At 40.6% G+C, this 25,886-nt stretch overlaps 3 protein-coding genes across 15 annotated transcripts in view; 1 reads left to right on the top strand and 2 right to left on the bottom strand.

Moving 5' to 3' along the window:
* Positions 1-25,886, top strand: part of TFB1M (transcription factor B1, mitochondrial) — a 62,075-nt gene that overhangs the window by 35,619 nt on the left and 570 nt on the right. For 7 of the 10 annotated variants that reach the window (XM_032161062.2, XM_032161079.3, XM_058435621.1 and 4 more), the window contains 2 exons: positions 19,823-19,950; positions 22,134-22,492. In XM_032161062.2, coding sequence (XP_032016953.2) covers positions 19,823-19,950; positions 22,134-22,380 — 375 coding nt within the window. In that variant the 3' untranslated portion in view covers positions 22,381-22,492. Of the gene's footprint in view, positions 1-19,822; positions 19,951-22,133; positions 22,493-22,520; positions 22,599-25,886 lie in introns of those variants that run through there. The other 3 variants (XR_004249282.2, XR_004249280.1, XM_058435624.1) reach the window with 3 other exon arrangements.
* Positions 3,957-8,967, bottom strand: CLDN20 (claudin 20). Its single transcript, XM_032161093.2, has 2 exons — positions 8,753-8,967; positions 3,957-5,338 (listed from the first exon to the last, which is right to left on the bottom strand). Exon 2 carries the CDS (start codon positions 5,232-5,234, stop codon positions 4,575-4,577), a length of 660 nt encoding a protein of 219 aa, XP_032016984.1. The 5' UTR covers positions 5,235-5,338; positions 8,753-8,967; the 3' UTR covers positions 3,957-4,574.
* TIAM2 (TIAM Rac1 associated GEF 2) overlaps positions 22,554-25,886 on the bottom strand; it is a 168,646-nt gene continuing 165,313 nt past the window's right edge. For all 4 annotated transcript variants that reach the window (XM_032160946.2, XM_058435617.1, XM_032160955.2 and 1 more), the window contains 2 exons: positions 25,634-25,788; positions 22,554-23,718 (listed from right to left, as the gene is read on the bottom strand). In XM_032160946.2, coding sequence (XP_032016837.1) covers positions 23,081-23,718; positions 25,634-25,788 — 793 coding nt within the window. In that variant the 3' untranslated portion in view covers positions 22,554-23,080. The remainder of the gene's footprint in view (positions 23,719-25,633; positions 25,789-25,886) is intronic.

Raw genomic sequence — 25,886 nt, 5'->3', positions numbered from 1 at the left:
GATTGGAACTTGAGGCATCCACTCTTGACCTTTGAAGAGCATTTTAGAGGCTTCCAACCCTGCTTGTTCACAGCTATTGAGGCCTTGACCTCTGTGGGAGATAGTCCTGAGTTTGGTGGGTGGATGGGTCCACAGAAGAGACAGCTGTTTTTCATGGTTTTGTGTTTTTTGAAATCTGACATCGAGGATGTTATTTCTGCTGTATATTTACCTTGTATTCAAGAATCATTTTGATATAAGGTCAGAACACTAGTATTTTCCTGCTTAACTAAGACTCTTCTGTCTTTGGTTTGTATTCTCCTCCTAGAATCAGATTGAGATGGGATTTTCATAAAGGCGATGTATTGACAAGGGCCCTCAGGAGAAGGGGCGTGAGGGTAGTGGGAAAGGGCAGGGGAAGACCTAAGTAAGCATACTGTTCCTCCTGGAGGAGCTTCAGCCTAGAACCACGGCGGGAGGAGGAGCTGTGTAGCACAAATTGCCTCATGCGTCTGTGTTCCTTTGAGGCAAGGGACCAGCTTATTGGAACCTGTGCCAGCCAGTCTTTGCAGGGAGCAGTGGGGCAGTCACTTCCCAGTAGAGGCAGCTCCATCTCTGGGAGCCATTAGCACCCATCAGTGCCAGCAGCTGGGGGATGGCTGCCCTGGCCCAGTGGAAGGAGCTTGGCCAAGACACAGCATGCTGTCTAGCTTCCTACCAGTAGACAAAGCTGTAAGATTACTTACATGGCCACCTCTCTGCCGCGGTTGCTTGGAAGTTCTAAACTAAGTTTCATGTTTAATTGCTTTAGCATGCTTCAACCAGGAACATTTAATAGCATTTTTTCTCTCTTCTTTTTGTTTGTAACTTTAGTCTTTCATCTTTATCAGTTGTTTTTATATTTATTATACCTGCAATTTTATACGTTGCCTCAAATTCTTTTTTAAAGCCCTTGAGTCCAAAATAAAAATAAATATAAACCAAAAGCCATTTTTATAATTAAAGTAGTACCAGAGTCATCCTCCTTAAAAATCAGGTAAAATACATGTTGAATAGAGATAAGAGTATTTGCTATTACAATTTTAATTCAGTACTAGGCATGCTTCCATAAACTGCTCAAGAATAAACGGTAAGTATTCTAAATCCAAAGAGGGAAAAAACAAAATTGCATTTTTGCAGACAATACTTTTATGTATGTGTAAAATGCAATGAAATTAATACAAAAGTAACTGGAGATAATGATAATAATGTGATAGTGTTCTGCAGAATTATAGGCTAGGCTAAAAATCCTCAAAAGTCAAGTAAGTTACTATTTGCTACAGTCACGTAGCTGAATATAGTGATGAAAGACATATGAGAAAACATTGTCCACGTCCAAAACTGAACTTCTGTCTAACTACCCTAGGCCTGCCCTCCCCGTACCTCTTATTCACTATGCTGACTAATGACATCATCCGCCCAGGTCATCCAAGCCTAAACCTTGGAGGTCATCTTAAGCACCACCTCCCCAGACCTTTACAAATGCTGACCCTCAGAACTAGTCAGTCATTAACCAGCTTCTGACATTATCTGAATTTCTCCCAGACCCATCCCAATTTCGTACCCAATTATTCTGACTTAATTTAAGTCTATCATTTTTGTCAGAATTACTAGATGAATTCTTCAGTCATATGTATAGATATACACATGCTCCACAGGTTAAAAAAAAAAAGTATGATATTTTTGGTCTTTTGGGTTTTGTTTTGGTAACTTTTTATCAATGAAAAATGAATAAGTATATTCGATAAATTAGACTATGACTTCTCAAACTCAGAACTGTTGACATTTGGGGCCAGATAATTCTTTGTTGCCAGAGTCTGTCCTGTGCATTGTAAGATACATAAAGGCATCCCTGGCCTCTTCCTACTAGATTCCAGTAGCACTACCTCAGTTGAGATAACCAAAAATGTGTCCCAGCATTGCCAGATGTCCCCTGCAGGCTAAACTCACCCTAGGGAAAGCCACTGGATTAGACAAAGAACCATTGAGTAGCACTAGTCATATGCTTTCTGTGCACCAACTGCTTTCTATGTATCATCTCATTTAATCCCCACAAGAACTCTGTGGGCAGATGCCATTCTTAAGCAAACCAAGACCTTAGTTAAGTAACGCATGCTGTGTAACTATGCACCCACACCAGGGCTTGCAACCAGGTGGTTTGACTCCAGAACCTGGTTCCCTCAGGTTGGAACCATCTCCCCACTTACTAGTTGTGTGACCTTGGGCAAGTTAGGGAACTTGTGTCACCTCTGTCTCCCTCAGTGTCTTGTAAGATCCTGAGAATAGTGCCTACCTGGTAGAGTTGTTAGGTTTAAGCCAGTAGGCAAAGGATTTAGACCAGGACTGGCATGTGTTAGGAAGCACTTGCTGTGACATGTCACTGAGAATGCAGAGGTAAAAATGACACCACACCTCCCAGTCTAGTTGGAGATGCAATCATGTAAACTCATAATTTCATGACTTCTTAAATAGAGCGTTTTTACACAGTACACATTACTTAAGTCTTGGTGTGCTCATGTGAGCTATTGTGAGGATTAAATGAGAGCATTTATTAAATTCATAGTTTGTTAAATAGAGCATTTTCTCGAGCGCAGATGCGGGCTTGTACTTCTAGGCTGTCAGGATTGAGTTTACAGGAGAGGTCCGTGTGAAACCTAAAGGGTGAGCAGGAGCTTTGGTAGCGAGGGAGTGAGGCTGGGAGGGGTGCAGGTGGAGGAATGAACGCAGCAGGATAGGAACTCCTGTAGAAATAGAGAGACTTCACATCATTTATTGCAGGATTGCCACTCCAAACAATACATTGGGACATTATTTCATATAAAATGGCTGGTTTTCTGAGAGTTTGAAACATTCCTGTTTCTACTTAGGAAGAAAATATTCCAGAGCTAAATAAAAATTATTTTTTGAAGTATATATAGAATGATATAGCAGATATAAAGAGAACTTTTACTGTAGGACTAAAGGCTACATAGACTATATAAACCCAGCCACATTCAGCAAAGTGAGAGAACTATTAATGGGGTCAAAGCAGTTCTAGCACATTAATTTGCATGAAATCATTCTTTGTGTCAGAATTCTTTTTAATATGACACTTGTGTATAAAATAACATTTTGACCACTCAAAAGGAATACATACTTTAAACAATCATTTAACCTTCTGCAAAATGATCCCCTTCCTAATTCCCGTATGTGATAATACCTTTTTGTTTTAGTTATTCCACTAATAGCTAATGACATTGCTGCAGAAGAGAATGTCTACCCAGTAAAATAGGTATAAGATATGTTAGTCTATTTCTGTATGCACAAATGAAAGTTATTTATTTACATAAAAGATACTCTTCCCACTTCCTGAGTTATTAATGTACAAAGAAATAGTCTTTTTTCCCCCTTTACCATTGAATCATTGACAATGACTAAGCTTCAATTAACAAATAAATTGTTAGAAACAATAGTGGATAAACTATTCTAACAAATAGTTTCTAACAAATAAGTTGTTAGAAACAGTAGTTTCCTACATTTTTATTTACTTGCTAAAATATTTGAATCACATATCATAATTTACATTTTAAAAGCATTCTTTAAAGTATATTTTGACATTCATTAATTGAAACAGCTTATTTGTAAGAATGTTTTTGTTAACATGAATGAAATTTGAGAGAAAAAGTGACAACTTAAAGGTAACTTTTATCATCCAAATATGAATAAATGAGAGAGGAAGTGGGATGGTAGTAAATCCAGAATGTTATAGGATAAATGAACTTAATCTGTGGAGAATCCTTTTGCTAGAAGCAGAAGAAGGGAGTTCTTAAACATTTTAAAACAAACTTTTGTTCTTATCACTTAGCTTGTACTTAATGCTTTAGGAGTCCTAGAGATTTTAGTTTGGTTTGGCTTTGCTTTACTGTGGTAGCATTTACCAGTTTCTTCAGTTCTGCCTAATCTTAGTTTGCATATAATATTGTCAGCTCTTACAAATATATGTAAATAGTTTTCTAAAATGAAAAAGAAATGGGCTGGTCACAGGAGGTGGGGACTTGGGATGGATGGTTTTAGCAGCATCTGAATGGAGTAGGCAGCTCTTGTATTCCTAATATACTTTCACACACTGTAGCTTTAAAACAGAAGCAAGTTGCTGTGTTGTTGCCAACCAGATAGCAAAGTGGATAATATTCTTGGTTAACACCAGGGCAAGGTACTTTTTATACTGGGCAGTTTAGTTCTTTTATAAAATCCAGTTTGAAAGGTATATCAGCAAATTATCTTAAAAAAGAAAAAGAGTTATCAATTAATTGCCTTATGAATGTAATCAGAACCTCTTTCAATTATAAATCTTTAAGTAAAACATGGAAACAATAATGGAAAAAATAAAGAACTCTTCAGACAGATGTAATTGTATATGATAGTTTTATTGGCATTTTAAACTACCTTGTAGTTGTTAAAGTATTTTACATTCTGCTTTCTTTGTAGGGAAAGTTAAGCATAATTCTGATTTTTTTTTAATCTAAAAGTCCCATTTGGCACCCAAAAGTTCCATTTCATATGCATTACTCAGTTATTTACACATAATCCTTCAGATTATGTGTGGAATTGTTCTTGAGCTGTGTGTTAGAGATAGGCTGCTGCGTGGGTGGGTGGAGCCTAGCTTCTGGATTCTTTTTTATACAGGAGGTGCAGAAGATCATGCCAGAGATAAACAACAGCATTGCGGAAATGAATCCGATGTAGATAGCTCCTCCAGGTTCATGTTTGTTGCTTTCTGGAACTGTCAGATCCAGAAAGTTTGCTATGATCTCCTTTGTGTACCACACTGTCGGGATTAAACTAGAGATTCCTGCAGACATGAAACAGACTCCTCCAGCAAAGGAAGCATGGTTCTTGGTTTCTCTGTCCCCTCCTAAGCGAGTACATTTCATTCCTACTGTGGAAGCACAGATCCCCAAAGCAGACAGAACACACGCCAGGACCATGGTGGCTCTCGCAGCCTGCACGTGGATGGGGAGGGACAGAATGGAGTGTTTCAGGGCACAGCTGAACATCCCAGTGCTGTACCACGTACAGTCCATCCAGAGCCCGTGCAGCTGCACAATGGCTGTTATGATGTTGGAGCCCACATCCACATTCACCTTCCAGTTGGGCAGCAGAGTGGCTGTGAGTACTCCAGAGACCCCAGATAAGGCCAGGATGAAAGCAAGGAGCTGGAGTCCTGCTGAGGCCATGATGTTACTGTTAAGTCTGTCCTCTTAGAAAATCCTGATGCTTAACAATGATGGCTGTCAGAATTCTATCTATTTCTGTGCAGTAGAGAACCAAATAACAAAGCCTAAGGAAAGAAGGCAAAACCAGGATTGAGGGAAAGAAAGTAAGTAAACAAAAGGCTTCCCTTTAGAGTAGGAGCCAAGAACACACCTGAGTACCCCCCTTCTCCAGCCCCCAAGCAGATGAGGATGCTGTAGGCCCGAGGAGAAAAGCTCCCACCAGGCCTTGAAGACTGGTCTGAGTGATATGCATGGGTGGTGTTGATACAGGGCATAAAGAAAGCAGTTGCCCACTTAATTCTTTTTAAAACTCAACATATACTGAAACTGTAGTGTGGACGTGTACCTTGTTAGGAGATTTAGACATTTGAATTCCAGCTATAGTATCTGATAAAGAATTTTAATAGCATTATAGGTTTTTCAAATGATTTTATTTTATTTATTTATTTACTTTGAGACAGAGTCTCGCTCTGTCACCCAGGCTGGAGTGCAGTGGCACGATCTCAGCTCACTGTAAGCTCCGCCTCCCAGGTTCACGCCATTCTCCTGCCTCAGCCTCCCGAGTAGCTGGGACTACAGGCGCCCGCCACCATGCCTGGCTAATTTTTTTTTTTTTTTTTGTATTTTTAGTAGAGACGGGGTTTCACTGTGTTAGCCAGGATGGTCTCGATCTCCTGACCCCGTGATCCACCCACCTCAGCTTCCCAAAGTGCTGGGATTACAGGCGTGAGCCACTGTGCCCGGCCCAAATGATTTTATTTTTAATGAAAATACTCAGTAGGTAATAAGGAAGAAAATAAATTCAGGCCGCCTTTTAAAGATGGTTTATAAATACATTTTAGAAAAGTGTTTAAGAAGTGGCTTTCATAAACAGATCTTTATGACACACCCACAGTGCCAGGCACATAGCCCAAGTGAACCATTTGAGGAGGAAGGACAGTAGCGGAAAGAAGTCTAAGTCACTGGCATAGTTATCCCTAAGTTCTAGTTAATACCTGTTTGCAAAATCCTGACTGAGGTTAGTACCTGTTTTACTTCAGGTGCCTAGTACTCAAAACAATTAAGCCACTGTTTTTTGTATATAAGAACATGAGGTCCTTTCTAACTGGGACCAGAATCATTTCCTGGCCCAAGTGAAGCCAGCTGTTCTGAACAATTCAGAAGTAGTGATGGCAGATCTCAAAAATACATACCAGAAATGACCACATCATTAGTTGTATGTGAAAGGATACCAGAAATAAATTAACCCTTTATTTTCTTTGTTTATTTTTAAGAGGAAGGAAAACACTACACCTACTTTGTGGCTTGGCTGTGTTTTAAGAAACAAAAAGGCTTTCGATTCCATCTTTCTATACCTGTTCCCCCATCTAGCCCATCTGGCACTGCTTATTGCCTTATTTGAGAAAAATATAATGGTTTCTGAAATACTGCAGTACTGACTTTCTTTGTCATTCTGAATTAATTTTGAATGGTATGCTAAAGTGGCTCTATCGTGATTCATATGTATTTTACAAAAGGTGATACAGGCTCTTGAGTCAAAAACACCTGGGCCAGTTCTTAGCTTTATGCCTCTCTGTGCCTCAGTATCCTCTTCTGGAAAATGGGGAGAATTGGAATACTTCTTTCATAGGGTTAAATAAGTTAATACATTTTAAGGGCTTAGAACAATATTTAAGCCACAGAAAGTCCTCAGTAATTTAAAATTGACATCATTATTAGTATTTTTATTTCTTGTGTATTGTGATAATTGATGTTTAAAATTATTTGGATCTTTTCCCTTTTTCTCTTCCTTCCTTGGGCTGATTTATTTTCATAGAATCTTGGAGCTGAAAGAAACCTCAGACAGACAATCTCAAGCATCCTTGTTTTTTCAGATCAGGATGTTCAGATAGGATATCACCCCATGCCATACAGTCTTCGGCAGCCAACCTGCAGTGTCCAGATCTCTCTCCACCCCTCCTACCTCACGGGATCATCCCGCATCCTTTCCCCTTTTACCACAACACTTCCTGCTGAAATTCTTTCTCCCCCTGTGTGTTTCCCATGGGAACCAGGGAAAACACTACATCTGGAGGCAAAAAGCACCATTACCTGTCTACTTCACCCACTCCCCTCCCCACCAGGAAAAAAAAGGACTGTAGAGGATGTTAATAGGGCACATGGCTCAGCTTCTGATGACTCAGCAAGGAGATTGACGCCTGGCTTTGGTTAAATATTTGAAATAGTACTAATCCATTGCCTATATTTAAAGTACAAACTTTGCATAGCTACAAACATTGATTCTCTAAGACGTTAGATCCTGGACTATCTGGATTGTGCTGTTCTGTTTTTGTTCATAATCTGAAAATGTAAATCTTACCATTTTAGAAAAGGATTTCCCTAGGATTTTAAGTTCTTAAGAGTCAGACTTATCTGTAAACATCAGTGTGCCTAGGATTCGCCTGCTATCATACAGTTTGTTTCTTTTCTGTTTTCCAGACTTAGACCAAAATAGAACAAAAGTTAAAGTTTCTGGAAAAAAAATCAAGCACATGTTTACAGTTTTATAATAGCTGTTTTCAAGTTTAGGTTTTAGCATTTCGGACTCCAGCCAGCTTGCTAAATTACTGCCTCTGGACCATTTTCAGCTTAGGGATTCTTCAAGTGTGGGGTTGCTGGAACATTTTCTAACAGCATCTACTTGCTCACTTTTCTCTCTCCCTCTCTTTCTTTCTGCTTTGACTGAATAACCTTCGTTGTCAACCTATGTTCAGCTTACCAATTATAATCCTTTTCTTCCCATTAACCGATTTATGACTTTCAGCATATTTTAGACATGAAGACAGTTTGTTCATCATGATTAACAAGTACTGGCAGTGATCAATTACAGACAGCCAAAATCAGTGTAAACAATATGACATTGCATTTAATTAGCATAGTGCTTGCTTACTGTTGAATATTGGATTCAGATGCTTTTTTTCTGCAAAGAGAACTTATGTAGAAAGAATTTGTTCTCCAAATGAAGGTCACTTTCTGCTCATACAAATATACTGGCATTTTAGCTGTATTGCAATTTACCCTCCAGCCACAAGCATAATACCGTTTGTGGCCCGTTCTCTCAAAATTTCTATCTTGTAGAGAATAAAGACACTTTGTTCCAGCGGCTGTGGTGGTGGTAGAGAAATACTGTGAAGGCAAGCAGAAGCAGAGGGGAGGGGTCGCATGTAAACACTTACATGGTCTACAGTGAAAATTCTCTCATGGTCCCAAAACACAGTGCACACAGAACAGAACCCAAGCACGTTCAGTTTATGAACTATTCGCCAACAGAAAGTCTATTGTAGATGTTACTAAAATGTAAAGTCAGCTTTCCAGACAAGATTTATTTATATCAAAAATAATATTTAAACGCAGATTTACTACTTATAATTCAAACTAAATAATACCGAAAGACCTATTCTTAGATCTCTAAGCATTAAGACATGTTTTATTTACCATACCTTTTGTCAGTAGCCTTCACTGTCTTAACTCCTTCGGTCAGTTGTCTTCAAATTAACCTCAGTTAGTTATGGTGAAGAAAAACCATATACGTGAGGCTTATTTCAGAAATTCTGGATATGTTTATAAAGCTCCAATAAGTTAACTTGAAAAAAGCAAATAAAGGACAACGTAGAAATCTGAGAGGTAAAAACTGCTGATGGTGTTAGAAGATAAATACCAGGTTCTCCATCTCATTTTTTGAGATGTGGGAGAATTAAGAAAGGAGAGGCGGGGAAGGGAGGGAGTTGTTGTTACAACAGGATTTGTTGAAACCTGAAAGCTAAAAATGCTTTTGTGTCACTGTGTACAGAGGAGGAATTATTTGGGTGCTCACAAAAAGGCCTTCTTTTCTTTTAATATTATGTTTTAGTCACATAGTTTTAATTTATTTTTGAAATTTTCTGTATGTTGAAAGATATAATGTATTATTTTATGTCCTCAGTTCAAGAATGTGGTCTGAAATATTTTTAACTATGTCGTGCTTTGCAAATGAGAGTTGAGACTCCCTTTTTTCCCTGGTATTCTTGACTTGTCTGGAACCTGAATTCATAAAATTGTTAACTTTCAAAATAATCATTCAGAAGAAAGATTTTTAACATATGTATTTTTTTCAATAAAAAAAAAACAACCCAGCAACAACTTTTGACTAGAATCTGATCACTAAACCTACAGGTATTTTTGTGTGTGTAGTGCCCTGAGTTTTCTTGTTATTGCTTACACTTAGATTTGTGGAGTGTAACTATAGAGATTCAGGAAATGTTATGAATAAATTACCCAAAATGATGTGATGAGACACATCAGATAAGACTATGATCAGATACTGAGGTTGTAGCCCATGAATAATGGTACAGATGGATTTCACTGCCATCCTTTTGGGTTCTCATTTTTTTCTTCCTCAGTAAGTTTTATTCTACAAGCTATAAATGCATAGCCATTATACAGAAAGAAGATAATTTTATTATTGGATTTTTAAATTTGACAACTGTTAGTAACCATGTTAGACTTTAATCATTTCTTTAAAAGTAGTAAATAAACAAACACGTTTCAGTTATCTGGATTTTTTGGTTTTGTTTGTTTTAATCCTAAGTTTGGCATTTAGCAAGATAAAGTTTTCCTCTTTTTTAAATCTAACATCTGTGGGTTTGCTTTTCAGCCATAGTATTGATTACATGTTAAGTCTTAACTCTCTAAGTCATTGTAAGCTTTATGTGTACTGACTTTGTTCTTTTATTTTATTTCATGAGAAATATAAACAATTCAGTGCATAAATAAATGCTGGAAGAAGTTGAGTTGAATTGCAGACACTAATAGGCACAGCAGTGTCATTAGTGCTGCATCAGAAGACACCTTACCAGGGCCCTCCAGCATCCTGGCTTGTTTTGCTGGTCGCCATGGTTGTTAGTGCAGACATAAGCTTTGTGAGGCTGACTGATGGCAGGTGGAGGGACCTGGCTGCTCCCCACTCTAACCTCTAGCATAAGGAAGCTCGCTGGAGGATAAATGGGTTAAGCATGCTTTAATGTACATTTCTATTCTCAAAACATTTTTATTATTTTTTTGCCTTGATGAAAACAATAATCCTGTAAAATATTAATTGCCAGCTTTAGAAGGAAAATCTTCTGAAATGGTAGCAGCTTTCATTAGCTATAGACCTTTAATTAAGGCAGAGTTTCTTATATAAAAAAGGAGCTAGGAAAGTAGAAGTGTAAATAGAAATATAGTTTATCAACATTACTATCTACTTCTGATGTGGACATTAAAGGGATATTAATCTTTTAAGTCCAGAGACTCTCCTAGGTAAGTCTTATGACCCCTCGGCTTAAATCTCTTGCCCGGCGCTCTCCCCTGAACTCCCAAGTTGTGTTTCTGTCTGCTGACTTGGCGTCACTGATGGATAGCTCAGACCTCTCGTGGCACAAAACTGAATTCCTGACCATCACCAAACTGTTCTCCCCCCGGTTTTCCCAGGTTCATTAATGGCAAATCCTTCCGTCCATTTGGCCAGCCTGAGATCTTAAAAGTCATCCCTGATTCCATACCCAACATCCCCTGAGTCAACAAGTTGTTTTGTTTCTGACTTCAGACTAGAACAAGAATCTTCCACCTCTGAGCCCCTCTTGTCTTTCCACTGTGGCACAAGACCTCTGAGGTAGAAGGTCAGCCCCACAGGGCAAGGACTTCTGTCTGTTTTGTTCATCACTGATTCTCCTGTGCCGGGAGCAGTGCCTGGCACATAGTAGGGATACAATAAATATTTCCTCAATGAATGAATTCAGAAACTGACTTTCAGTATATAATGTTAAACTATAAATTGCACTTGAATGATTAAAAATACAATTTTATTTCTAAACAGGGCTAGAATTGTAAGTAATTTTGAAACTCTAGTTTGTCATCTTGCTAATAATAATATCTACCATTTATAACCTGCTTTCCATATGCCAGATACTGTTTAAGGTGCTATAATACTTAATTCTCAAGACAAACCTACGAGATAAGAAGAATTTTATAGATAAGAAAACTGGCCGGGCGTGGTGGCTCACACCTGTAATCCCAACACTTTGGGAGGCTGAGGCAGGCGGATCACCTGAGGTCAGGAATTCAAGAGCAGCCTGGCGAACATGGTGAAACCTTGTCTCTACTAAAAATACAAAAATTAGCCAGCCATGGTGGCATACGCCATTAGTCCCAGCTACTCAGGAGGCTGAGGCAGGAGAATCGCTTGAACCCAGCAGACGGAAGTTGCAGTGAGCCAAGATCGTGTCATAGCACTCCAGCCTGGGCAACAAAGCGAGACTCTGTCTCAAAAAAAAAAGAAAAGAAACCTAAGCTACAGAGAAGTAACTTTTGACTAAGGCCATAAAATGAGTAAATTGCAGGAATGGTGTTGAGTCCCAAAACAGTGATTTTTGAAACCCTGACATACTACATAGCATCGCCCCACCTCTAATTAGAAAAGAGCATATTTTTAAGTCCTCCCTCTCTGTGGTAGTTTATAAGCTATGGAAACAAATTAACCCAGAAATCTCTGTAGCTTTACATATCAGCATTTACTTCTCAGTCCTGCAAAGTCCACTGTGGGTTGAGTGATTGCAGTCCATCTTTCTTCTTTAGAATGTTTTCATTTATCTTTAAGCAGAAATTACTTTAGCTTCCCTTAGTGTGTGGTGTTGCTTAGTGATGTTAATCTGGATGTTCCGGCAGGCTTTTATTGTCTTCCTGAAAGAATCAGTAATTTAACTGAGTATTTTGGAAATAACAATACCACACCTTTTTATAGAGCTTAACAGTTTATTTATAAAGCATTGCACTGCATCTTCTCATCACTGGATCCCAGTAACAGGCTTATGAGAGAGACCGCTACCCTAATCAGAGAAGCCTAGGGATCAGGGTTGAGGGGAAACACTTTGGTGGCTGCCATTTTCTTCAAGAAAGAGTTTGAAGGCCACCACTAGAGGCAGTGTGAACCATCACAGTGTTTTTTTGTGGTGGAATTTGTGGCTTAAGAGCACTTGGCTATGGTGTGGAGGATTTAAAGAGATCAGAATTGGAGACAGATGGACTCTGGGAGGCTGTGGTAATGGGAGCGATTAAATGGAAGTAACTAGATGAGTAGAGATATTGCATACGAAATGGATTCAAGATAAAGGGTGTTCATAAATTCTGGAAATATAATTAAATATATATAATGTAGTCAAGGGCATCTTCAGTCTGTAAAAAGAACCCAAAATTTCCTGTCTACATTTTGAAAACAAATTTATAGAAGGGGCTTTGGGCTTGTATTGGTTTTACATGTTTCAGTGGACAAATTACAGAAAAATCTAACAGTAGGCTAAACTATAAGGACCCATTGCTTGAAAGTCAGTACTGTTCAAGGTTAGTTCTGCAATTTAAAACTCTTCTTAAGGATTCCAGCTCATTCTGTTTTTCTGTTCCTTCAAACTGAACTTTTCTTTCTGTGTGAAAGTTGATTATACAAATTAGGTCATTCTTGTCTTATCCAACTAAATCAGAGTCAAGGGGCCAGGAGGAAAAAGCACTCAGGGCACATAGCACTGTAGCACCTGCTCCAAAATTTACACTTTCTATAAGCCTAGCTGCTGAAATGGCCTGCTGTAACAACACCAAGACCAGTTTTACCTCGTAGCTGCTGGGACTACCTACTGTGACTCTAAGACTGGTTTTACCTGCTGTCGCCACTCACCAATCAGAGCTTGCCCACACCCAAAAGCTTCTCTAGTGCCAATGAGCTTTCTTTCAAAACAACACATAACAATTCTCTAATAAAACTCCCAACCTTCCCTTTGTTCTTTGGACATACTGAAGACCACCTGGTCTGTGTGTAGGCCCTGATTTACAATTCTTGCTTCTCAAATAAAACATTGAATTTGGAGATTTGTCTCTATATTTTATTTTTACTTCAACAGCTATGAGATGGCTGCCTCAGCTGACCCTTTCATCAAGAAGCACCGTATTCTGCGGCCAGGTGTGGTGGCTCACGTCCATAATCCCAACACTTTGGGAGGTCAAGGCAGGTGGATCGCTTGAGGCCAGAAGTTTGAGACCAGCCTGGCCAACATGGTGAAACCCCGTCTCTATTAAAAATACAAAATTTGGCCGGGCGTGGTGCCACCCACCTGTAGTCCCAGCTACTCAGGAGGCTGAGACATGAGAATCGCTTCAACCCAAGAGGTGGAGGTTGCAGTGAGCCAAGATCACGCCACTGCACTCCAGCCTGGGCAACAGAGTGAGACTCTGTCTCAAAAAAAAAAAAAAAAAAAAAAAATGCAGCAAAGTATTCTAGAGTTCTCTTCCCCTCTCCCACCACCACCCCAGACTTTGTTTAATGTCTCATTTTCCAGAACTGGCTCATTTGGTCATTCTTAACTGTGAGCCAGACTGGGGAAGTTTGTGTCTGGCTTTTCATCCCCCTGGTGAGCTGTATCCAGCAGGGACTCAGGCTGGCTGGCTTTGGGGGTGTCACAGGGCTGTAGCTGTTCTTCTAATGAATTTAATCTCCAGGATTTGAGTTGAGTGTGTGATACTTTCCCAAGCAACTGGGACTGTTCCCCAAACCTGTGATTCTCACTTCTGCCCACATGAGGGCTTTGGAAAAGCCGCGAGAGGCTCAGGCCCAACCCAGTGGCTCTTATTTAATTTTCTGGGATGGAGCCCCATCCTCGTATTTTTCAAATGCTGTCCACTTAAGTCTAGTGAAAAGTTGGGGTTCTGAATTTAAAAAAAAAAAAAACCTTGTGATGGTTAATACTGAGTGTCAACTTGATTGGATTGAAGGATACAAAGTATTGATCCTGGGTGTATCTGTGAGGGTGTTGCCAAAGGAGATTAACATTTGAGTCTGTGAGCTGGGGAAGGCACACCCACCCTCAATCTGGGTGGGCACCATCTAATCAGCTGCCGGCTCAGCTAGAGTATAAGCGGGCAGAAAAATGTGAAAAGAGAGACTGGCTCAGCCTCCCAGCCCACATCTTTCTCCCGTGCTGGATGCTTCCTGCCCTCAAACATCGGACTCCAAGTTCTTCAGTTTTGGAACTTGGACTGGCTCTCCTTGCTTCTCAGCCTGCAGATGGCCTATTGTGGGACCTTGTGATCGTGTGAGTTAATACTTAATAAACTCTTCTTTATATATATATATTTATATATTTAATATTTATATATTTTATATATAATATATATTATAATTATATATAATTATATAAAAATATATAATTATATAAATATATTTAATATTTATATTTAATAAACTCATACATATATATTCCATTAGTTCTGTCCCTCTAGAGAACCCTAATACAAATGTTTTTTCTTCTTTGCTTTCCATTCAATCTTGAAAATAATGACAGTTCAGAGTAAGATAAAATAGTTACCTGTTCCAGCCCCACAAATTTAAAGTGATCTGACCTAATCCTAAAATAATGTTTTTCTTTTGTCCCAGCCTTAGGAAATTAACAGTATCAGCTATGAATATACGAATGTACTGACCAAGCATCTTCAGTGCGATGTCTAGTCCGTTTGACAATTATGGCTTATTATGAATTACTATATTTGTATGCATGTTTTATTTCTCAGTCTTTTAATAATATTACTAGCAGCATTTATCAAGTGCCTTCTGAGTTTGTTTAGATTGCGAGCCTCTCTGAGGTCCTGGCTTCACTCTGAGGGACGGGAGTTGCTCAGGACCTGCAGCGCTGGGGTCCAGACCCTGGCAGTTGCCAATGTGCTGCCACACCCATGGCCGGGCTGGGCAGCCTCAAAGCTGCCTCAGGCAACTCCTGCCACATCCACAAACCCAAGCAGGAACACAGCCCGGGACAGGAAACACAGGGCATCTCCAGATGCTGCTGCTTCACAGACACCAAGGGCATGGTTTGTGGAAAAGGCCTGGTTTTAGGAAGGTCTTTTCCCTCTGATCGTCCAGGAACTCCAGATTAAATATAACAGAAAATCTTTATACAACAATTATCAGTTCTTGTTTCATTTCTTGAGGATTACACGTGCATTTCCCTGAAATTGTTTAATCTCTTGGGACCAAGAGACACTGACTCATTTTGTTGTTATTACTAATAGGTGTAATTTACATACATACATATGTACATTTACATAATTTACACAGTAAAAAAACTCTTCATCCCCCTCACCACATTTCTTAGTCCTATTTCTCTTGTGATCTGAGTTCGCTGTCATTCTCTTGGCCTCAGTTCTTCCTACCACATCTGCTCTGAGAGGAAACACTATGTGACTGTTTAAAATCTGTTCTTTTTTTATGATCCCAAGAAGAAAGAGAAAAAAACAAAGATCTGTAGGAAGAAAAAAGGGTGAGGACAGAACTTCTGCAGAAATAAATATTGTTACAGTAACGCAAATTGTAAACTTTAGGATAGGTACTGACCGTGTAGTTGATCTTTATTGAACCAGTTGGTTTGAAATACTTAGAATGCTGTCAGCTTTAAGATTTTACAGTGGAAATTCTTTCCTTAAATTGGCTTTGGGACATAGATCACAGGTAGAGTGAACCAATTCCAGGAAATTTGATCTACATTCACATTTGTCAGTATTTTCTTTTTCTATGACATGCATAATTATCATATCACAGGCATCAGTGACTTGCTACCTCTACCTGGGATTCTCCTTACCTGGGAAAGTTGTAACCTCGAGGCCTGTGATGTCCTAAAGTGGACTGTCATTAGCTTGGTGGAGGTACTTGAAGAGCAAGCAGACACTGGAGGGTGGGGAAGCCAAGCATCCAGAGGCACTCATCTCGCTCTGTTGTTTTACCCGACACTGAAGTGGCTCTCCCAAGCCCCTGTCCTCCTGCGTTCCATCTTGTGGTCCCTGTAGCCTGCAAGACGCCATATGCTTCCTGTTCCCAGCCACCCGGGTCTGCCCATGATCATCCCACTTTGAACTTTGAATCCTTCTTATATTTTGTTCTTTAAAGTCTTATGGATTTATTCCCTGTGGTCTTTTTTTTTTTCCACTAGCCCTTCTGTTGTCTTAAGTTATGGCTGTGTCTTGGCTAATTACATAGTAACTTCCTCATCATTTGTCATCTCCACTATCTTGTCCTCTAATGGTCTTGAACACCGTGAGAGTGTTGAATGAAGACCCTTTCATAGACAGTGGCCAGCATTGTTTCTGTGTCTGTGCATGTGGTCGTGACTTAGCTTTTGGGCATATGATAATCATCAGGAACTGAGTTGTACATTCTTCAGTGTCCTCCGTATATCATGTTGATTACAGTTCTCAGTTGTAATATCTAATATCTAAGATTTAAGGTGTAATATCTCCTTAGCCCAGGTCCCTTGTGAGTTCCAAGTGCTGCTCTGAGCTGATAACCAGTCACGTCCTAGACACCCCGGCCAGGAAACTAGGACATCTGCCTCAGGCCTGTTACGGCCAAGGCTGCTAACACTGAGAAACAGTCTTAGCTTGTTACAGCGTTGACGTATAGGGTTAGAAAGGCAAATATTTAAATTCATTTTAAATCCTTTCATTTGACATTTTAGTAGGTCATTTTGGTATACTGATAGACTGAGTTTGGAAAAGAGCTGGCAGCATTAAACTAGAATATTTTAAGTACTTCTAATGCCTTTGTACTGATTTCTTTTTTGTAATCAAACCCATTAATAGACTTAAAACTCAAGGAAGAAAAAATAATAGTTGTAATTTTAAATAAGCATTCAATTATAAGTAAAAAGCATTTTTGTACTCGTTACCATAGTTACCGAGTGGCTTTCCTATAGTTCTAGAAAAAATGGGCTCCATCATTCAGAGTAATTCTGAAAGGTGCCTTTGGGGGAAAGGGAGAGGAAGGGGTCGTACAGGAGAGGTCCTCGCCGTCCCAGAATCAGGAGACATAACTGGAAGAGCTTTGTTGACACTGAGTTTTACAGAATCTCCAATAGTAACTGCTGCATTTCTGAGGGGAATTCTCTTTTAGCTGTGACATAATGTAAGCCAACTTAACAGGGTATTGGAATTGTATTCAAACTTTGGAAGTCGACGCTATAGTTTACATGGAGTACTGCTATATTTGTTCAGGGTTTTAACATTTTATTTAAATCAAGCAAAAGTTAGACACTTCCTGTATTTGCAAATACCAACTATATCTCAAAGGAATGAAATCAGGCAAATAAAGATGAGGCCAAAATTTAAAATCTAAGGAAGCTGGAAGTGGCAGTTTCTGTACTGGAAGAGAGTGCATCTATCTCTGTATTTGTGCTTTTGGTCTTAATAGTTTTTAAGCCTTATGTAGAGTTTTGATAATATTTCATGGCTTTAGGCCTAGGCAGGGATTCAATTTTATCTCAGATTTTGCTAAGAGTATTTTTTCTGGAGACTAGCAGGCTGCTAGTAAGAATTGATAGAATTGGCTCTGTGTCACCGGGAGAACTGGAGTTGAAAGGTTACAGGAGATGAGTCCTGGAGAATGGGAGGCAGGGACGAGGGTGCCAGGAAGCTCAGGGGATGAAAGGGGAATGGAGAGTCCAGTGAGAGAAGGCTGGCGAGGTGTAGAGAGTGGTCAGACACGTGCCTGACAGTTGGGACCACTTTTCTGTACAAATCACGAGGAGGCAAGGTAGGCAGGATAGTTCAGAGTTTGTGGGAAGGAACCTGACATCTGAAGTCAGTGGAGTGTGTCTTGGGCTGCTGCCTGCACTCCGCCATTCATAGATCAGGTCTTCTTTTTCCTTCCCCAGAACTGCCCTGAGCTGAAACCACCTTTCTTCTCTCCCTATAGCAGTACATCCACCCCACCTAAACCCTGCATCCACTCCACAGCCCCTCGTCTTCTTCAGTCCCTCTTTCCCAGATGACCACAGACCTCTCCAAGCTGCACACTCTTCCATGGTGCGTTTTGTTAAGGTCTAAGGGAAGTCCTGTAGGAAGAGGTAGTTGTTACTAAACTTGAGGAAACAGATAAAACAACATATAGCACACAATTCAAAAAACTTACTAAAATTTATTAAGAGCATTTGACATCTTAGTTAAGTCACTGTTCATAACTACTGTTCCACCATAGAATCTTCACAAGAACAGCCTGCTGGACTTCACAAGAAGGCTGATGGATGTTGGGGGTGGGCATTTGGGGTGTGGAAAGGCCGCTTGGCACATTCTCAGCGTGTGCCAGCCCACACTGCCCCTTACCACCAAAGCCTTCTATTTCCCATTCCATCCAGTAGGAGCAGCTGTAGCTGACCTGAAACCTTCGGGGACAGGCTCATTGATTGTTTAAATAGGGAGGTGTAAAGTCTCGGGGGTCTAGGGCCTTGATGACACAGCTCAGGCACCACAGGCTCCTCCCACAGCGCATCAGGCTGTGTGAGGCTGAGCACAGCTTATTTTCACTTTCTTGTCCATAAAGTGTCACATCATGTTCAGTTGTTTTCCTTCTACCCTAAAAGAAACACAACCAGAAAAGCCAGTCTCCCATTTTCATCTGTTTAAGGAATTGTGTAGCCACAAGGATCTTTAGAAGCAAGTCCTCTTAGGAGAAAATGACAACCTCTATGGGATTTCAACAATGGAGTTCCTTTTGAAAAGCAGTGGTACAGCCCACACCTCCTAAATTGCCGTACTTTCTTCGCCTTTTGTTGAGTCTGTATGAGATCCTCATTAACAAGTTTAACAATTCCTGGAGACTGAGGCTTTTGTCAGTTATGACGAGACTTCCCATTTCCTAGACCATGGTCTCTGTCAGCGTTTTTGTGCGTGTAGTTACTGTTTTGACTCCATTTCCCTCTGTCTTTAAATGTTTTTCTTTGGTATTTGAATGTGTCCTTGTGAATCACCATGAGTCCATTTTTGGAACAAATCAGGGTATAAATCTCTTATCAGATATGCCTGAAAGGTTTTATCTTCTAACAATTAATCTCCACAGCTGGCAGTAGCTTAAACACTATCAAACAGTGACATTTTTTGATGGTTTCCATTTTCAATTTCAGTCCTGCCTGTGCCTTTCAGGGCATTTAAAGTTGCTACTAGAAAGTTCTGTGGCTTTTCAGACTACACTCATGAATTCAGTCCAGCTGATTAATCAGTGTCTACCGAAAATAAGTGGTGTTTCTATCTGGGAAGTTTAGCACTGAGTGGTCCCTGGGGGCCTATCTGCCATCTCTCTGTGTCTTGAAGCTGCTGCTGCAGCTTATTTTTTTACTCATTCAAAAACTAAAATATTCTAATACCACCTATTATCTGCTGACTGACTTTAATGATTTGGATTGATTTTTAAGCCATTGTGAAACTGCGTTTTAAAATTAAGTGACCATCAAGCACAGGTCTGGTGGATGTCATTAGAGAACAGGTGCAGCCAGCTGATTTCTCCATGTCATTTGCAAATCCAGAATGTACCATCTTCCATGCCTAGAGATGAAACTGAAGTACATGGAAAGGTCTGTTTATGAAAACAGGCTGTCGACAGCCCATCCTCCTGTTATACAAGAATGAGTGGATTGATCACACTATGCCACATATCATGCCACAGAATGATAATATGTTTGCTTACAATGAAGGTGGACGTGGGCGTGGTGCACTTCACTCCCTTGGTACAGCCCAAGATAGAGCAGCCCTTCAAGCTGGTGGAAAAAGTGGTTCAGAATGTATTTCAGTTCCGAAGGAAATACTGCCATCGAGGGCTCGGGTAAGAATGCCTTTTCTTCTCTTCAGTTGCAGTCTTTATAAAATCCTCAGGCACTTTTTAAGAGTAGGAACCTTGATTGCTCTATTCTTAAAGCTCTGAGTATTACACTTAGTTCAGTCCTGTGACGGACAAGACTTCACTGCCAATGAGGAGAGAGCAAAGACTTGCTAGACCTCAGGTGGCCTCTCTCAGGGTGGCTTTGCCATAAGCACAGCCTGGAATTGGTGACTGCACAGCTCACAGTGGCTCTGTACCGGGGAGCTCGTGGTTCCCCGGTACAGGGACTCGAGACAGTGAGGACTCGAGACAGATAATAATGGGTTTTTTAAATGCTTGCTTTCTACCGAGTTGCCCTATCTCTTCTTTAAGGACACACTTGAGAACCAGGAAGTAAATATGACTTCCGAGCAGCCAAAATCGTATCACGAAGTCCTCACGCAAGCACGTTTCCATCTCACAGAAAGCTGCTGCTCCCAAGAGGCTCTCAGGAACCACTGGGAAAACCCGACAGGGTGCAGTGGTCTAGAGGCCGCCCACCTCCATGGGCTCTGAAGGACCACAGCCTTGTTGCAGATCCAGAAAGAGCCAAGAAGCTGTTTAGTTACGCCCAGTGATAGTCTGCTTAAGAAGTCAGGAAAGTGTATATTTGTAAAAGATTTCCATCTATGATAATCTATCCATATTCTGCTGTTTAAAGGGGCTCGGCGTGAGAGGCACATATTTCTCATTTTCTAAAACCTCCTCACATGGCTCCATTGTAATGCTCTCTTTCGCAGGGTCCAAAGTGTCCCTTTAGCACATGAAATGACAGCAGATTATTTTAGGGGCTGGCTGGGCATCAGCTCCTAAGAGCGTTGCAGTCCACAGAGCCCATTGCTGAGGATGCCAGAGGGCAGAAGTTAGAGCCTCAGCCTGCCACTTGTTGCCTCTAATTAAGCCAGGATTCCCACCTTACCAGATAGTTCCTGCTTCTCTAGCAGAGACTTAAGGTGCAGAGCTGGTGACAGAGATGCCATTGGCCAGCCATTTTGGCTGCAGCCCCCAGCTACCATGCACTGCTGGTGAGTGAAACAGAAGCTGGATTTTGGCTCACACCCCTCACACAGAGCAGGACCCACACAGCTGTACCTGATAGCCCTGATTCATGGGGGAGGGGGGAGCACAAAACTATGTCCTTTTATGTGCTTTTGGAAATCCTGGAATTGGTCTGAGCCTAGAGCTGGCACTAGCACTTCCAAGGCAACCCCCCAGCTAAGTGAAGGGCCCTATTCATTTCAGATACACCATCCTCAGGACAGACATGGACCAGATACTGTGCCACCTGGGGTAACTGGTCAAAGTCCTTTGACCTGTTGGTGTTCTTCAGATATTAGAAACCATCATCAGGCCCTCTTTGCCATGAAACTGAACTCAAAGATCTGTCACCTCACCTTGAAAGTGTGGGGGACATGCAATTCCTTGTTGAAAGGACCATCAGCCTATAAGCAACATGCTATCTCCCCTGGCCATGACACCTTCCAAGCCCTTTGGGATGAGCTCTGTAAGAGCCCTGAGACTTGAAGAAAAATGCAATCCAGGCCTAACTCTGCAGCATTTCAAGCAGTTCTGCTATTCACTGTAAAACAATGGTTCAAGTTGGATAGATGAAATTTAAAATATATCCTCTGCTTCAAATCAGTTTTAAAGATGCTTGAAAAATAACAAGAGGAATAATTATTTGTATTTTCCTATCAATCAGCTATTTTCAAACTTTCAGCAAAAAAAAGTAACTCTTAGCATGAAGAGTTCTAAAGGCCGATAAATTCAAATTCTAGAGAATCAAAACTGATGATTTGTCACACAAGAAATAATACAACTTTCACATTGAAACATGAGGCACATCAAGCTTATGTTTCTACAAGAATGCAACTGAGCAGATGTTACTTTAAACTTACTTTAAAAAGTGCATGTACTGATTGAGCTTTGGAGAGTGCTTTCCCATTGTGGGCTTGCCTCGCGCATCAGGCTAGAGCTGCCTCAGTGGCGGGCGGTGCCTCTTATCTGGTGCTATATAATCCAAGAGGCTCCTGCCGCTCCCTCCAGCTGTCAGTAGTCAGCAACTGTGTTGTTTTCAAATGAGGGTTAAAAAGTGTCATGATTTGCAGAATTTAAGTAAAATTCTGATTTTTCTCTCTTTCCCTCAGAATGTTATTCCCTGAAGCGCAGCGCTTGGAAAGCACGGGCAGGCTGTTAGAGTTGGCAGACGTAGACCCTACTCTTCGGCCCAGCCAGCTCTCCATCTCACACTTTAAGAGCCTCTGTGATGTATACAGAAAAATGTGTGATGAAGACCCACAACTCTTTGCGTATAATTTCAGAGAAGAACTCAAGCGAAGAAAAAACAAAAATGAAGAAAAAGAAGAGGATGACGCAGAGAATTACAGACTCTAGCTGCTGCCTGGGCGCGAGCAGCCTACCAGAGGTCGATTTGCACTACGTGGAGCTTCTTACGTAGGTACTCTTTTGTCTTTACAGAATGACAATAAAAATGCCAATGACCAGATGTGACTTATTTTCCTTTTACTATGCAGCTTGGCAGAGAAAATAAATATCATCAAATAAGGTACAGTACAACCTTTCTTTTAATATATACTGTATAGATATGACATGTTTAGTATAAACAGCATCTATTACAATCTTACAAAAATGAAGTATCTGCACATTTTGCCCCTAAACCACATTAAAATAACTTAAATATGCTTTAAATAAAGCAAAAACTAACAGCTGAAAGAAAATGCCCAGAGGATTTAAAAAAATGGCCCTTTGAAAACTATTAATCACAACTTCCCCAGCCTTACTTTTTCCACATAACTTAAAATAATTAGAATGTAATTTTAAGGATTCTAAATCATTTGATACCTGCTCAAAGTGGATATAAACTAAGTAATTTACAGATTCTGACCAGTTTCATCTAGGTTTCTGATCCACAATAAATTAAAATAACTTAAATCTTTACAACCATTTTGTGGGAAAATGTATACTGCACAAAACCCAGGAATGAAGTTTTTTTTTTTTTTTTTTTGCAATTTCCACTTTACCACCAGTTTAAAAGTAAAATGAGGAATTTAACCCATATCTGGATTGAATCGTACTATGATTTTCCGTGGCTCTCTGTTTCATAAAAACACTCCTCATTGACAACAGATGTTAAACTCTGGACACTGAATTCTCGCTCTAGAACAGAATTTAGGTCAATGGTGGCATCTTCAGATTGACTGTCAAGGGACTGGTGACGGATCTGCGCCTTGAGCAAAGTTCCTCTGTCCCTCTTGGTGCTGCTGGCTTTTCGTTTGATGGGGCAGAAGTGCCCCCGGACCAGTTTGGGCTGCTCTCTTCCTTTCTGACCCTCACCCGACTCCGGGCCAGGCTGCTGCTCAGCCTCGGGGTGAACGTCTGGGTCCTCGGAAATTCTCAGTCTCTGGAACTGAATTTCGATGTCTTTAGTAGGGCTGCCCCGCTTCACAGTCTGAGGGTGGTCATCATCTTCATCGCTCAGGATGTCACTCTCTTTGATGAGATTGTCAGCAAAATCTGCCAAGCCGGGGTGTGGGTATTTCCCGGGAGAAGCGCTCTTGGAGTCCTGCCTGCCCTCGGCCGTGGGGCAGCCGCCGCTCTGGGTGCTGCTGCTCAAGCTGCCCTCGTCGGAGTCCAGCAAGGTTCCTTTGCCAGTCTCACCGGTCCACTCGTTGCTGGAGGAATTCTTCAGGACTTTTAAAGACCTGGATGAAGCTGCAGTGAGAAAAACACATTTCGCTGTGATACAGAAACAGGTTACACAACGTGTAATGTTTGCCTCAAAGCTTGTGTAAGATTTAACATTAAGATTTTATTTTATGATATGACTTCAGTTAGCAACTATCCTGGTAATTAGGCAAAAATGTAGCTACTGAAAACATGGAAATTTTTGACTTAGGTTTACAGTTGTAAGTAAGTTGGGCAATTCAGCATTTTTAGATTACCGGAGCTCAATTATTTAGATAGAACTAGACACTAGAAACTACTATATGGGCTAAGATTCTTATTTTGCCAATGAGTAAATTGAAAAGTTAATTGCTAATAAATCTAGGCTCCTTTCTTTCACTAAGGTGCTTTGTAATTTGATCACAAAGATCACACCATATTCCTATGCATCTTCTCACCTTGTGGATTTCCCTTGCTGCTCAATTAAAAGTAGAAAATGCCCCTCACCCCCACTTTTTAAAGACAGTGTCTTGCTCTGCCACCCAGGCTGGAGTGCAGTGGTGTGATCTCTGATCACTGCAACCTCCGCCTCCTGGGCTCAAGTGATCCTCCCATCTCAGCCTCCTGAGTAGCTGGGACTATAGGTGCGCATGATCACGCCTGGCTAATTTTTATATTTCTTTGTAGAGATGGGGTTTTGCCATGTTGCCCAGGTTGGTCTCAAACTCCTGTTCTCAAGAGCTCAAGGGATCCACCTGCCTTGGCCTCCCAAAGTGCTGGGATTACAGGCATGAGCCACCATGCCCAGCCTAGAAAATGCTCTTTATCTCTCATATGGGAACTGTCTCTGCTGGAATTTCAAACCAACTTTCTGAAATGTTATTTTATAGGGGTGTGTGTGTGTGTGTGTGTGTGTGTGTAGTTCTGTTCTCCTGGATTGAAAGAAGGAAGGCAGTTCTCAGTTTTGGTGTTTCTATAAATAATAACAGCATGTTATTTTTGATGGCCAGTTTATTTTGACAATGGAGAAAATAGTAAATATGTGGTAAATCTGAAGAGGTCACACTGATTTGACATGAAAAAGAGAAGTTTTACATTTTCTAAGCCTAAAAACAACAAAGATAATAACAAAATAGTTAATGTAGAAATAAGGTTCTGAAAACTTAAGCTGAAATTTTAGAAACAAGCAGAAGGAACAGTGTGATTTGAAATGCTTACTTGGTGCCTTATCGATTAAGAACGAGTATAAGAGGCCCCTTAACTTAGATGGCATTATGTCCCAATCAACCCATTGTTAAGTTGATAATATGGAAAGTCGAGAATGCATTTAATGTACCTACTAACCATTGCAGCTTAGCCTAGCCTGCCTTCAGTGTGCTCAGAACACTTACATTAGCCTATGGTTGGGCAGAGCACAAGGCCTGTTTTATAATTAAGTGTTGAATATCTCATGAAATGTATTGAATGCTGCACTAGAAGCGAAAAACAGAATGGTTGTCTGGGTACTCGCAGTACGGTTTCTACTGAATGTGTGTCACTTTCACACCATGGTAAAGTCAAAAAATTGTAGGTTGAACCATCAGAAGGTGGAGACCCTCTGTGTAAGGTTCTTGATCTTCATTCAGCATTGACCTTCAGGATGCCTGGCACTGTTCTGAGCACTGGAAATACAGCAGTGAGGAAAACAAAGTCCCTGGACCCATGCACATCTTAGTGGAAGAAACAAAATCGTACCTCTGGACTATGTTAGCGGGTAGGAAGACAAGGGATCGGGGTTGGAGGTAGCTGTATTTTACAGTAGAATGTTTGGGAGCAAGAGGCATGTTTAGGTTTCTTAAAAGGAGATAAAGGTACCTCGATGACTTACAAAGTGAAAACTCACAGCTGTATTACAAGAGCATATATCCTTTTCAGAAGCTCATAATATTTTCTTGAATAAACACAAGGCTAGCAAAATTCTCACCTAATTTTGCCGAAACAGGAACTCGGTTCTTAAGAGGTACCAGGCGATCCTTACACGTTTTCTCCAGTGGTAATTCACACTTTATGTGACGCCTGAAGTTTTCCCTCAGAATAGAACGAATCACCTTAACAATGTTGGTTTTGCTTTCACTGTCACTGGGTGGGGGGAGGGGGGGAGAGAAAACAGCAGAAGTGTCCAGAGTGTTCATCGTGCTTCCATTCCACGCCCGCCTGTGTTCCTGTGCCTTGCACCT

The sequence above is a fragment of the Hylobates moloch genome, unplaced genomic scaffold, assembly GCF_009828535.3.
Source record: "Hylobates moloch isolate HMO894 unplaced genomic scaffold, HMol_V3 SCAFFOLD_2, whole genome shotgun sequence".
Lineage (NCBI taxonomy): Eukaryota > Metazoa > Chordata > Mammalia > Primates > Hylobatidae > Hylobates > Hylobates moloch.
The sequence above is the reverse complement of the archived record's forward strand: the minus strand, read 5'-3'. Positions and strand labels throughout refer to the sequence as shown.